The following is a 14275-nucleotide window of genomic DNA, read 5'->3' as shown; positions in this document are numbered from 1 at the left end:
TCACGTAATGCGCGTGAAATACCGGCACGGGTCACTTATGCTATATTTTTCCAGCTGGTATAAGTTTCCTGAGACTGGAGAAAATGGTGGACATGGCAGAACATTGGAATAGCTCTATATGCAGAGACAGTGCTCCAATATATTTGCGCTTACGAATTTTCGGCAATTAATGATGCGCATATTTTTTTGCAATACGTGCAACTTGTATAGTAAGGGGCAGGAAACTTTTCTATTGGTTGCTAGGGATGTTGCTAAGCTGTGACAAAACCTTCTCATTGGCCCACAATCTAGAAGAAGGGAGGGATGATCACCTGATGTGTACTGTGTTAATAAATAAAAAAAAGGAATATTCGTCATTATGAATATAAATATATAGAGCACTAGATTCTAAATATTTGCAAATTCTCAAAGTGACGATATTTGCGATAAAAATTTGCTTTTCGATTACTTGTGCTCAACATTAGCCTTAACCTATCAAAAGGCAGCTGCACGCAATGCAACTACAGTACATTGCCTAGCTTAAATGGGTAGTGTTAATTAGCAAACTAGTAGATTTATGTATGAACTTTACTGAAATGTTATTTGTACAGTGTATGATTGCATTGCTTGGGCACTATATAATAAACTGAAATGGGGAGGGGGCATCAACAAGAGACCGTTAAACCTAAGGCTGACCCTGGAATCCTTTCCCAGTATGTGAGTACTGTACAGTCATTTGCTACAGCTGGCCTGTGCACTGGAGCATACTCTAGCCATGACAGTCATCAATCCCAACTGAGATTGGTGTCCATATTGAATACATCCCGAATATGCAGCTACTGAGAGCCTGGAACATTTCACATACACACTTTTTATATATAATGCATATTTTACTATACATGGTCCACAGCAGCATAATCTATTTTTATGTATGCATTTGATCTAGACCTGTTTCTTCAAAAGGGGAGCTAATGCAGTTGATAACACAGACAAAAATCCAATGAAACTTGACAGGATTGATGAAACCTGTTGATCATTGAGATCCTACAACTGGAATGAGAGATGGAAGCAGAAGCTTCAGTCACAGGGGAAGTAATTCATTATTAAACTATGTTATGAACTAGACTTCAAAGTCTGGGTTCAGTGACAAAATAAGATGTGACATACATAAATGTAACAGATGAAACATGCCATGCCATGTAACATGCTTGAAGCTATTGTCTTATGTGGTACCCTCTTCCTCTCCAAATGATGAGGCTGAACCAGTAGGATAGCATCTGATCGCTGTTTTCTTGTAATCCACCTACGCTATAGTTTGCATACAGTGTCAGGCATTGAGGGCTACAAATACTAAAAGGCTTTATTGGAATGAGTGAATCGTTAAAGGGGTTATCCAATTTCTACCCCCCCCCCCCACCCACATGTGCTGGGCCCCTCACCGGTAATATACTTACCCTGCTTCCAGCGCCGCTGCTGCTTCTCCCTGCACATGGGAGAAAGCAACCGGTGTTGGGGGAGGGAGACACCAATGGCAGGTGTGGGATGAGCATCCCTAGCTTCACAAGTGATGCTAAGAGAGCCTCTTTCCTGTCCCCGCCTGCCCCCTCCCGACACCATGTGCAGGGAGAAGCAGCAGCGGCAGTGGGGGGACCAGGAGCGGCGCCGGGAGCTAGGTAAGTATATAACCGGTGAGGGGCCCGGCATATGGTGGAGGTTTTTTGAGATATTGGATAACCCCTTTAATTGCAGATTCTTTTTAACTTAGTGTTTTAAATGGTTAATTGACTACACGACTTTTAAACAATCACAGTGGCTTGTCACATTCCCAATTTACTCAGATATCCAAACCCTGTGTTATAAGTCCATATTCAATACATAATTGGGACTGCTCTTTTCATTTATGCTTCGTATTCTTCATTTTATCCAAAAGGTTTTAAAAATAGTTTAATAATATTACTGTTCTAAAAACCTTAGTCCTTTTAACTTGCCAAGCATCCATGTATCTTGTACTGGTAATAAATACTTGTGCATTTCGTTCTGTGTCTTTATACTCAGGACATGTTCTAACCAGCGACAGGGAGCTCCAGCACCTGCTACGCATGTTTCCAGGGCACGCCCTCTTTCTCAAGCATCAACATCATTACGTCAGTAACCTAATTTAAATACCTTTATTACAACACATGATATTCATTATATTAATAATATACAGTCGTGGCCAAAAGTTTTGAGAATTACATAAATATTGGAAATTGGAAAAGTTGCTGCTTAAGTTTTTAGAATAGCAATTTGCATATACTCCAGAATGTTATGAAGAGTGATCAGATGAATTGCATAGTCCTTCTTTGCCATGAAAATTAACTTAATCCCCAAAAAAACTTTCCACTGCATTTCATTGCTGTCATTAAAGGACCTGCTGAGATCATTTCAGTAATCGTCTTGTTAACTCAGGTGAGAATGTTGACGAGCACAAGGCTGGAGATCATTATGTCAGACTGATTGGGTTAAAATTAACCATGGTGACCTGCAAAGAAACGTGTGCAGCCAGCATTGAGTTGCATAAAAATGGCTTCACAGGCAAGGATATTGTGGCTACTAAGATTGCACCTCAATCAACAATTTATAGGATCATCAAGAACTTCAAGGAAAGAAGTTCAATTCTTGTTAAGAAGGCTTCAGGGCATCAAAGAAAGTCCAGCAAGCGACAGGATCGTCTCCTAAAGAGGATTCAGCTGTGGGATCGGAGTGCCACCAGTACAGAGCTTGCTCAGGAATGGCAGCAGGCAGGTGTGAGCACATCTGCACGCACAGTGAGGCGAAGACTTTTGGAAGATGGCCTGGTGTCAAGAAGGGCAGCAAATAAGCCACTTCTCTCCAAAAAAAACATCAGGGACAGATTGATCTTCTGCAGAAAATATGGTGAATGGACTGCTGAGGACTGGGGCAAAGTCATATTTTCCGATGAAGCCTCTTTCCGATTGTTTGGGGTATCAGGAAAAAGGCTTGTCCGGAGAAGAAAAGGTGAGCGCTACCATCAGTCCTGTGTCATGCCAACAGTAAAGCATCCTGAGACCATTCATGTGTGGGGTTGCTTCTCATCCAAGGGAGTGGGTTCACTCACAATTTTGCCCCAAAACACAGCCATGAATAAAGAATGGTACCAAAACACCCTCCAACAGCAACTTCTTCCAACAATCCAACAACAGTTTGGTGAAGAACAATCCATTTTCCAGCACGATGGAGCACCGTGCCATAAGGCAAAAGTGATAACTAAGTGGCTCGGGGACCAAAATGTTGACATTTTGGGTCCATGGCCTGGAAACTCCCCAGATCTTAATCCCATTGAGAACTTGTGGTCAATCCTCAAGAGGCGGGTAGACAAACAAAAACCCACTAATTCTGACAAACTCCAAGAAGTGATTATGAAAGAATGGGTTGCTATCAGTCAGGAATTGGCCCAGAAGTTGATTGAGAGTATGCTTAGTCGAATTGCAGAGGTCCTGAAAAAGAAGGGCCAGCACTGCAAATACTGACTCTTTGCATAAATGTAATGTAATTGTTGATAAAAGCCTTTGAAACGTATGAAGTGCATGTAATTATATTTTACTACATCACAGAAACAACTGAAACAAAGATCTAAAAGCAGTTTAGCAGCAAACTTTGTGAAAACGAATATTTGTGTCATTCTCAAAACTTTTGGCCACGACTGTACTCATCATAAAAACATTAAATAATGAGGATATTAAGCAGTAGACCTACAAATAGACTCCTATTTTACAAAATGGTAATGCTACTGCTTAATATTAGTAATAATGTTAAGTTACTTTTAACTTTTTTTAGATAAAATAATGAATAATAAACATAAATGAAAAGAGTGGTCCTAATTATGTATTTTGTATGGACTACTTGACTAGAAGAGACACAAAGAATGATAAAGGGCTTTGTATGCTATAGGGATGAAATCTGGATTTGAGGATCTGTGATGGAAGTACAGTCTGTGAGCTCTTATACTAAGTCACCATATTTCATTGGGGTTCTTTTTATCCTACCACCCATGACCTTAATGACATTATCCATCTATTTGTGTGTTCAGCTGAAACAGCTAAAAACTCCATACCTGATACCAAGAGTAAGCTCGATCAGATGGATCAATAAGAATAGTAATAATCTTTGCTTTTGGTAACAGAGTTGCCACTCTCTGGGGTACTTCCGCTGAATGAAAATAATTTGCACTCTTCTCAAACAGGAAATCTGAGGTTGTGTTGGAAGGGTAAGGAAAACAATTCATGTACCTTTGGAAAAGACAATAGTTTTCAGTTAGTGAATACATTTCAGGTTGGAGATAATATAAATTTTGAGAAATTGGTACACACGTGAATAACAGGAAATGAGTGGGTAAAGGGCAACTACATCTAAAGTACAAAGATCAGTTATTAGCATCTGGAAATATTTCCAGAATATTGTAAATGAAAATGTGAAGCTCCTCTAGGGAAGGAATATGACAGAAGTATGGGCAGAGCTCATGAAAATTGTGCAATATGAAAATCGTGCAACATTGCATGTAATGATTGTCAACTGTATCATAAGTGCAACATGTGACAGGCCATGATTTCCACATGAGAGGTGCAGTAAATCCAATACTGTTGGATTTTTGTTCACAGGATGCCAGTCGCAAAAACTTTGCTATCATATACTACAATGCAAGTTGCACACACTGCAACCTACAAGTGACTTTTCTGCAATTTGGTTGTGATTTTATAGGCAAATCACACTTTAAAAATATTAGCGCAACAGCAAGTTGAAACTTTTCTGAGGCTTACTGTCGTGTGATATATGTTGCCATGTAGCCCCAGCAGACTCAGACTGGCCCACCGGAGATCAGATAAACTCAACAGTGGGCCCTGAGCCAGGATGGGCCCCTAGTCCCATAACACCTACATAAGTGGCACATGTCACAACACAATGGGGGACATTTATCAATAATGGAGTAATTTGCACCAAAAAATATTACAAATCAAAATTGGTGATTTGTTTCACCTCATATTTCAAAAGGCGCAAACCACTTTTAAAATATAAACTTGATTAATTGCCAATTCCTTTTGATTTGCAACATTTTAACACCAATAGCACAATAGTACTTTTTTAAACAGAAATGCACCATTCCAGCCAACCCCTGCCAGAGCACATTTGTGACTTTTAAAACAGATTTGCGACATTTTCAGAGGTCAATTGAAACATTTTAGTTTTTTTTTTATTGAATGTCAATTTACTGACAAAACCCTGCTGTTTAGCTCATTTATATCACCCTGTTTTAATACTTTCCTGTTACTTCTTCCCACGATGAGTTGGTTTTCTTTTCATAAATGTGACTTTTTGACAGAAAGTTGCATCTTTCTGCCATAAAAGCGACTTTTTATACAAAAAAACACCATGTAAATTGGCTTAGCCATTTCTGCCAATAAGAGAATGATAAATGAGGTGTAAAAAGTGGCAATTTGATAGCCCTGCCCACTTTGACATTTATAACTTATTTCTGACATGATACATTCTTGATGACTGTTGATATATTAGGTGCAAATCATAACACCATTCTTTTTGGCACATCTTAAGCCATAATTCTGGTACAACGTGTTTAGTAAATGTCCCCCACAGCATCTCAACCAGCTTATGTATCCATGTAAAAAAACTGGCCAGTTTATTTTAAAAAAAGACCCAGTTTATTATTATAGATGCAGATGACTATAGGGGCAGATTATCCAGTTACCATCTCAATATTGTCCCCATCATTATCTTGCTGCAGGTGGCTGCTGCCTGCCACTGAGCGAGTATGTATTCCTGGCTCACATACTGTAGCTACGAGAAGCAAGGGAAGAACCAATCAGCAGGATAGTAACAGAAGATAGGCACAGGCTACATAGTGGGCTACTACAGAAAAAAATTTGTTTGGTGAAGTTTTAGGGATTTGTGAATGGGGGTTAAGTAATAAGTGCATGTATGTCACGGATGGTGTTTCAGAAAACTAGAAGACAACAAATGAAGATCCGACTGACTTGATCCCAAACTAAGGAACATAAGGGTGAGCCCTGTAAAAGCCCTAGCGCTCTCCCTGACTTCTCAGCCTATGCAAGGATCTCTATGATAGATAATTGCATGCCCTCGTGCCTCGACTGTATGACACCTGAACACCCTATAATAGTGAGGGGACATGACCACCGGCTCCCTACACTTAATACGGAGGGAGTCAGGGTCACCTAGGATTAAGCCAACAGGAAAACACAAATAAAGGAACAGACTTATTTGTAGAAGCATCAGTTGCAGCATCCAGCATGAGCACAATCCAGGAAGTTGTATAAACCGCAAAGTGATGCAGTATGGGAGGGGAGTTAAAGGGAAGCAATCAGTGCAACCAGATGAGAGCTGAGAGAGGGAAACGAGATGACAAAATGAAAGCAAAACAAAAGAACCTCAAGCAAGAGGTTCTGAAGAACGTCTGTCAGAGCTTCTCAGATATCTGGCGGTGACAATGTAGCTGTGGGAACACTGAATTAATTTCACTGCTGGGCCTTGGTTCGACACTGAGCCCCGGTCTTATGCTTTATTTTTAATGGAATCATTGGAGATATGATCTATTTTGAGAAGATGAGTAAGTAAAGAGTTTATAGAGCAAATGGCCAATAAATAATAATAATAATTTTATAGTTAGGTTCCCTGTCAGAATTAAGGTATCTCTGCCTTAAAAATGCAGCAGTAAAAAGAAAAAAAAAATGGATATCTACATAACAGTGCTTCTTTCTATTAACACATTCCACTGCTTTATCTATAAAAGTGAGGTACACCACTAGATCGCTAACCGCTATACAAATGTACAGTGTTAACCAATTCATTCATTATAATTAGTGTTGAACGAATTGAAGCTTCCTTGCGCTTCGTGGTAACGAATCAATTTTTCCTGAAATGGAGGCAAAGAAATGCTCATTTTATCCATCTGCCCACGGAGATACCGTCACCAATATCTTGATTGAAGAAACCGTGCAAAATCTTTCATGCAGCTAAGTGTCACATCACCACCTCAACACTCTGTCCGGGTGCGATGATGCCATCAGTGATGACGTCTCTGCGCCTGGCCAGCGTGATGACGTGGTGACTTCATCAAGTCACTGGACAAGATTTTGCACAGTTTCTTCAATCAAGATGCCTGACCTCTCTGAGATCAAATGGATGAGATGAGTATGTTTTTTGTTTTGTTTTTACCACTGATTAACCCCCGAAAGGCCTCAATGTTAATGTAAGATACCGTGATCAGTGATGAACGCAGCATCTGAGGGGTTCGGCTCGATTGCCGTTCCCCATCATTGCACCCACTACATACAATGGAATGTAATTTGCAACAAATTTAATTTATTTATGAAATTAGGCAAAGCAGTCAAATAGAATTTTTGATAACTTTGCTTATCTCTAGTTATAATATTTAACGCTATTGACTACACTAACAAAAATGTATGAGATTCCAGATCCTATCTTGAAAGAGGTATCTAGTAATCCATAATGGTTTGGAAAAGCGACAGATGTCTTATCTTTAGTACTTAACAAAAGAACATATAACCTTATATCACAAAAACAGTCTTCATGATGTAAACCTTCCACTAAAATCAGTATATAAAAATACTGTAGTAGAATAAATAGCAAACAGGCATGATAACATGCTGGAATTTATTAACTGGTGTCTCTGCCATAATATCAGCATAATTATATGACTATAAAAAACACTAGTCACTAGTAGTGATATAAGTATATAAATATAAAAACACAGATCACTAGTAATAATGATAAAAAATGAAAAAATATGAAAATAAATATTTACTTTAAACCAACATTTAATAAATGTAGAATGTTTTGAATATGGTGATCAGAGGTTGTCAAATTCAATAGGGTCCAGAAAGGTGTTACAGATTTAAAGAAGACTGTAGCTACACATGAATCTGGTTAGGGCATGTGCATATGGCCACAAAAGGTGGTGGAAGGGGTGGTATGAAGTCCCATGGCCTTTGTCTACAACCATATAAAGTCCTATGGAACTGGTTACAATTTTGATTTCTGTTGGAATTCTGACCTCAAGAATCATACATAAAAAACTCTCTAGTCTAGCAACTTTGAATTGATTAGGTCATAGGTATCTTTTTATTCCACTTTACACTGGCAGGTTTCACCTATCAAAACACTGGACAGCCATACTTCTTTTGGTAATTTGGCAGTGGGAATTTTTATTTTGGATACCAGATTAGTAGAAATTGATATAGTGATATAGATTAGATTTAGCTGTTTCCTTTACAAAGGTATTGTATTTTTTAAGAAGGAGATGTGGATCCACTCTGTCTACTGAACATATTTGACTTGGTATACTCCTACGGGCATAATCTACAGTCGTGGCCAAAAGTTTTGAGAATTACATAAATATTGGAAATTGGAAAAGTTGCTGCTTAAGTTTTTAGAATAGCAATTTGCATATACTCCAGAATGTTATGAAGAGTGATCAGATGAATTGCATAGTCCTTCTTTGCCATGAAAATTAACTTAATCCCCAAAAAAACTTTCCACTGCAATTCATTGCTGTCATTAAAGGACCCGCTGAGATCATTTCAGTAATTGTCTTGTTAACTCAGGTGAGAATGTTGACGAGCACAAGGCTGGAGATCATTATGTCAAGCTGATTGGGTTAAAATGGCAGACTTGACCTGTTAAAAGGAGGGTAATGCTTGAAATCATTGTTCTTCCATTGTTAACCATGGTGACCTGCAAAGAAACGCGTGCATCCATCATTGCGTTGCACAAAAATGGCTTCACAGGCAAGGATATTGTGGCTACTAAGATTGCACCTCAATCAACAATTTATAGGATCATCAAGAACTTCAAGGAAAGAGGTTCAATTCTTGTTAAGAAGGCTTCAGGGCGTCCAAGAAAGCCCAGCAAGCGCCAGGATCGTCTCCTAAAGAGGATTCAGCTGCAGGATCGGAGTGCCACCAGTACAGAGCTTGCTCAGGAATGGCAGCAGGCAGGTGTGAGCGCATCAGCTCGCACATTGAGGCGAAGACTTTTGGAAGATCGCCTGGTGTCAAGAAGGGCAGCAAATAAGACACTTCTCTCCCCAAAAAAACACATCAGGGACAGATTGATCGTCTGCAGAAAATATGGTGAATGGACTGCTGAGGACTGGGACAAAGGCATATTCTCCGATGAAGCCTCTTTCCGAATGTTTGGGGCATCAGGAAAAAGGCTTGTCCGGAGAAGAAAAGGTGAGCGCTACCATTAGTCCTGTGTCATGCCAACAGTAAAGCATCCTGAGACCATTCATGTGTGGGGTTGCTTCTCATCCAAGGGAGTGGGCTCACTCACAATTTTGCCCAAAAACACAGCCATGAATAAAGAATGGTACCAAAACACCCTCCAACAGCAACTTCTTCCAACAATCCAACAACAGTTTGGTGAAGAACAATGCATTTTCCAGCACCATGGAGCACCGTGCCATAAGGCAAAAGTGATAACTAAGTGGCTCGGGGACCAAATTGTTGACATTTTGGGTCCATGGCCTGGAAACTCCCCAGATATAATCCCATTAAGGGTAGACAAACAAAAACCCACTAATTCTGACAAACTCCAAGAAGTGATTATGAAAGAATGGGTTGCTATCAGTCAGGAATTGGCCCAGAAGTTGATTGAGAGCATGCCCAGTCAAATTGCAGAGGTCCTGAAAAAGAAGGGCCAACACTGCAAATACTGACTCTTTGCATAAATGTCATGTACTTGTCGATAAAAGCCTTTGAAACGTACGTAGTGTGTGTAATTATATTTTACTACATCACAGAAATAACTGAAACAAAGATCTAAAAGCAGTTTAGCAGCAAACTTTGTGAAAACTAATATTTGTGTCATTCTCAAAGCTTTTGGCCATGACTGTACGTGGCACCCTGGTCTTCATCCTTTAACCTCTATATGCAGCAGGCACTTGAGGAGCCAGAGCAGATGATGGGACTGGAAGTGGCTCTGGCTATAAGATGTATCATTATATAGCAGAAGGGTCTGCAGCACTCGTTCAGTTCAAGCAATGGTGTTTTATTCAATAGTTAGGCAGCATACACAGCACCGTTTCGACCATAAGGTGTTTATCAAACCTTGATGAAGACTTAATATTCGAAACGTAAAAAGAAATTAGATGTTTGACCATTCAGGCATCAGTGCAGAATGGTTGAATATCTCCCAGCTGGAAAAGAGAATATTCACTGTAAGGGAGTAAAAGTTCATGGGTAGAGGACTGGGCTCTCAGTGTGTAACTATCTCAAAGCCACCTCAGATGCGAACAAGCTTTCAGTATGTTGCCTGGACGAGTGCTGTGGAACCTTCTATATTGCTGTCTCTATTGGGATCCAGAGCCAGGACCCCTCACCGTGTGCACCATGCCTTGGAGTTATATCAAGTAACCTGACTACTGAGAATGGATTTACCCTATTAAGGGACATGGAGTGCTGCTTATCTTAACTTGTATCGGATTAAGGGATGTGTCAAAGTGATTTTCCTCTGGACATTTCTCCTTAAGGTCAGTACAGTGAGAGAAGGGAGCATCCTTACTTTCTTTGAGCCACTCCTTGTTGCTGGGAATCTTGCACATTGGCAGTTTGGGGTTCCCTTGATGTTAATTGTTTGTATGGGTGCAAGGCATGCATTGTAGTAGTGCAATGGCCATCTGCTTGTTGCCTGTCCTTAGCAGTGGTTTCCTAGCAGATATTCTACCATGAAGGCCTGATTCACACAGTCTCCTCTTAACAATTGTTCTAGAGATGTGTCTGCTGCTAGAACTCTGTGTGGCATTGACCTGGTCTATAATCTGAGCTGCTGTTAACCTGCGATTTCTGAGGCTGGTGACTCGGATGAACTTATCCTCTGCAGCAGAGGTGACTCTTGGTCTTCCTTTCCTGGGGCTGTCCGCATGTGAGCCAGTTCCTTTGTAGCGCTTGATGGTTTTTGTGACTGCACTTGGGGACACTTTCAAAGTTTTCCCAATTTTTAGGACTGACTGACCTACATTTCTTAAAGTGATGGCCACTCATTTTTCTTTACTTAGCTGCTTTTTTCTTGCCATAATACAAATTCTAACAGTCTATTCAGTAGGATTATCAGCTGTGTATCCACCTGACTTCTCCACAACGCAACTGATGGTCCCAACCCCATTTATAAGGCAAGAAATCCCACTTATTAAACCTGACAGGGCACACCTGTGAAGTGAAAACCATTTCAGGTGACTATCTCTTGAAGCTCATCAAGAGAATGCCAAGAGTGTGCAAAGCAGTAATCAAAGCAAAAGGTGGCTACTTTGAAGAACCTAGAATATGACATATTTTTAGTTGTTTCACACTTTTTTGTTATGTATATAATTCCACATGTGTTAATTCATAGTTTTGATGCCTTCAGTGTGAATCTACAATTTTCATAGTGATGAAAATAAAGAAAACTCTTTGAATGAGAAGGTGTGTCCAAACTTTTGGTCTGTACTGTATATGAAAGTCATAGGATTTTCTATATAGGCTTTCTTTGTTTTAAAGTTAATGAATAGTTATACTAATTTAGGCATTCCACTCCATCCCGGAGTTTCAACATTGCTTAGGAAAGTGGAGCATTATGGGAACACCAGCCCCTTTAAAAGAACGTGGAAGCGCTCACTCAGTTGGCCACTGAGGAAGAGGTACAGCACCTCGAAACGCGTCTGGCGTAAGGAGTGAGCATATGTCTCAGCAATTAAGGAGAGACAATATCATTTTCTAAAGAAAAAACAAAAGAATTGAAAAATTCAAGAAAGACGGAAAATTCGAAGACATTCGATCCGGAAAATCGTCGCTTACCATTGACGTCACTTCAGCTCCATTCGATCTCTGGAGCAACCAGGTCACGTGGGACGCCACGTACAGGTTCAGCACACCACGTGGGATGCTGCTGGTGTGCGGCCGCCTGGAACCAGCGGTGCTACAACGCAGTTAAGAAGGGTAAGACACAGCTCCTATTTAGGAGTGCTGCTGTCTCTTTTGTGCACCTGCAGGCACAGCTTCTGTAGCAGCTTCTAAGGTACCATTGACTGTTTATTCATCTGACTCAAGCACGTACTGGATTGTATCTGGATTTTGAATGTAACGATTATATAATCCTCCACAGTGCTATAGTCACCTGCTCATACCGCATTTGGCAGGTTGCATGCACCAGTCGATTGACTTTTTGCCTAAGCTGGACGATCCTAGAAGCTTTCTACTGGATTAAGGAAAGGGATGGTATAGCAAATTTAGGATTGCTTTGGGGTTCGTGTGCTGGAGGTTGTATGTTCTACACCACGTTGCCTATTATAGTATTTTATGTGTTAGCATTTTAATTTGTACCTTTTAATAAATACATCCATATAGTGGATTTAGTACTCCCATTTGCAGTGTGCCCCTATTTATACATACACAGTTTACGCTTTTTGGGCCTAAGGGTGGGCCGCTTTAGGTGAGCACCTCATCCATTGTAGGTGGGAGGGTGAGCCGCTGGTGTTTGTTCTTTCATTCATTGTGATTGTCTATTGTTGTGACTTAGATGAAGATCAGATCACATTTTATGACCAATTTGTGCAGAAATCCATATCATTCCAAAGGGTTCACATAATTTTTCTTGCAACTGTATAGAAGGTTAGATGGAAATCCATTAGAAAATTACAAAAGCGAATATACCTGTTGTGACGACCACCCGCCAATCCCGTTGTACTAAGCCACAGTTGCCATACAGGTCTCCACTAGAGACTTCTGGAGGCGAATCCACTGTGAGCACAGAAGACGTTTAAGATTGGTTGGTGGGCCCAGACAGGATGCAATCACGATTGTATGTACAATCGGTAAAAATAAAATTACTGATTTCACGCTGGAAATCAAATTAATTTGCTGCCACCACTCTTCGTATTGAATCGGGGCGAAGAGACCGCGGCTAGCTAATCCTAAAGGGACGAAACTGTTATTTGCAACCTAGCTAGTACATTAACAATTTATAAAAATAACACAATTTGGTAGTATGTCTTCTGAGGACAGAGTTCTTAGCATAGATCAGGTCATCAAGTAACAAGGGCAAAACTGGAACGATGAAATCGTTAGTTTTTATTCTAAAACTACACACAAAAATATATATATTAAAGCTGACAGATAAATATACCTGCCAGGTGAACAGATTGGTTTGGATAGAAATAGGTAAGAGGTGGAAGGGAATAGAATGTCTGTAAGTTCAGAATTACCGTGGTAGGGTCCAGTAATAGGCAAAGTCTTTGAAATAATAATCCAAGATGGTGGGGTGCCCGTGTCCCTGCGGGCGGTCGAAATGTTAGACGACGTCAGATGGTAGGTGAAGGACCCAGGACCTGAGTGTGTCACTGTTTATACCTACTCTGAAGCGGGGAGTGGTTATGACACGTTCAGGCCCAGCCTTGGGTAATTGGAACAGGGGCAGTCCTTTGCCCCATAGGGAGAAAATCTGGCAGAATCTTTGCTTTGCCCATTTCTCCATATCCCGTAAGTCCAATCAAGAAATATAGTTGATATTGATAATCAGTACAATTTTACGCATCATCTGATAACAAATACGACTAGAAGATAATAAAGGGTGCCCGAGAACCTTTATATCTCAGAGCGGGAATCTGATTTGTCCGCGGGTTTCCTAGAAGGTGGGTTAGGAGAACCAAAACCATCTCTGAAAAGAGGGTTCCTTTCACATTTCCATAACCCATGAAATATTAGGAAAATATGGGAAGAATATGAAGTTTATGGATTGGAGGTGACTTTCAGGTCATCTTCCCTCCTGTACCAACCAGCTGTGTAATAAGGATCTGTCCTTTTCTTCTGAAGCTCGCTGCCCAGGCTAAAGGTGTGAGACCCCTGCTGGTATTGGAGACACTATGGCTGCAGAAAGGAAGTTTTTATGAGGTTCTGTCAAGAGAATACCAGATTGATGGGTAATTAACCTGGCATGGGGCAGGAAGATTCTTTGGCAAGAAGGTGCTAATTGTACCTCTGATCTGTGAGTTACTCCTTTAGTGAAAGAGAAGATTCTTAGTGAAGGCTCTTTTGTCTTTGTGATTGAGAAATATGGCGCATTTGTGATTTCCTAGTATCGCTGTGGATCGCAAAGCGTCACACCTGTTTAATAAACAAAGGAAAGAAAAGAGGTTTTATCAGTGAGAAAATGTTGACTTTCTTAATGTGGAGGTACCTGTCACACCCATAATGCATGCCCTGCCGAAAGT

General features: G+C 40.4%; 1 protein-coding gene across 2 annotated transcripts in view; it reads right to left on the bottom strand.

Moving 5' to 3' along the window:
* The window catches only part of LOC122946004 (bifunctional heparan sulfate N-deacetylase/N-sulfotransferase 4-like), a 754569-nt gene that overhangs the window by 57761 nt on the left and 682533 nt on the right, over window positions 1-14275 (bottom strand). For both annotated transcript variants that reach the window (XR_006391210.1, XM_044305313.1), the window contains exon 10: window positions 4094-4268. Coding sequence is in view for 1 of the 2 variants with exons in the window: in XM_044305313.1 (XP_044161248.1) it covers window positions 4094-4268 (175 nt within the window). In the remaining variant the exon portion in view is untranslated. The remainder of the gene's footprint in view (window positions 1-4093; window positions 4269-14275) is intronic.

The sequence above is a fragment of the Bufo gargarizans genome, chromosome 1 (assembly GCF_014858855.1).
Source record: "Bufo gargarizans isolate SCDJY-AF-19 chromosome 1, ASM1485885v1, whole genome shotgun sequence".
Lineage (NCBI taxonomy): Eukaryota > Metazoa > Chordata > Amphibia > Anura > Bufonidae > Bufo > Bufo gargarizans.
The sequence above is the reverse complement of the archived record's forward strand: the minus strand, read 5'-3'. Positions and strand labels throughout refer to the sequence as shown.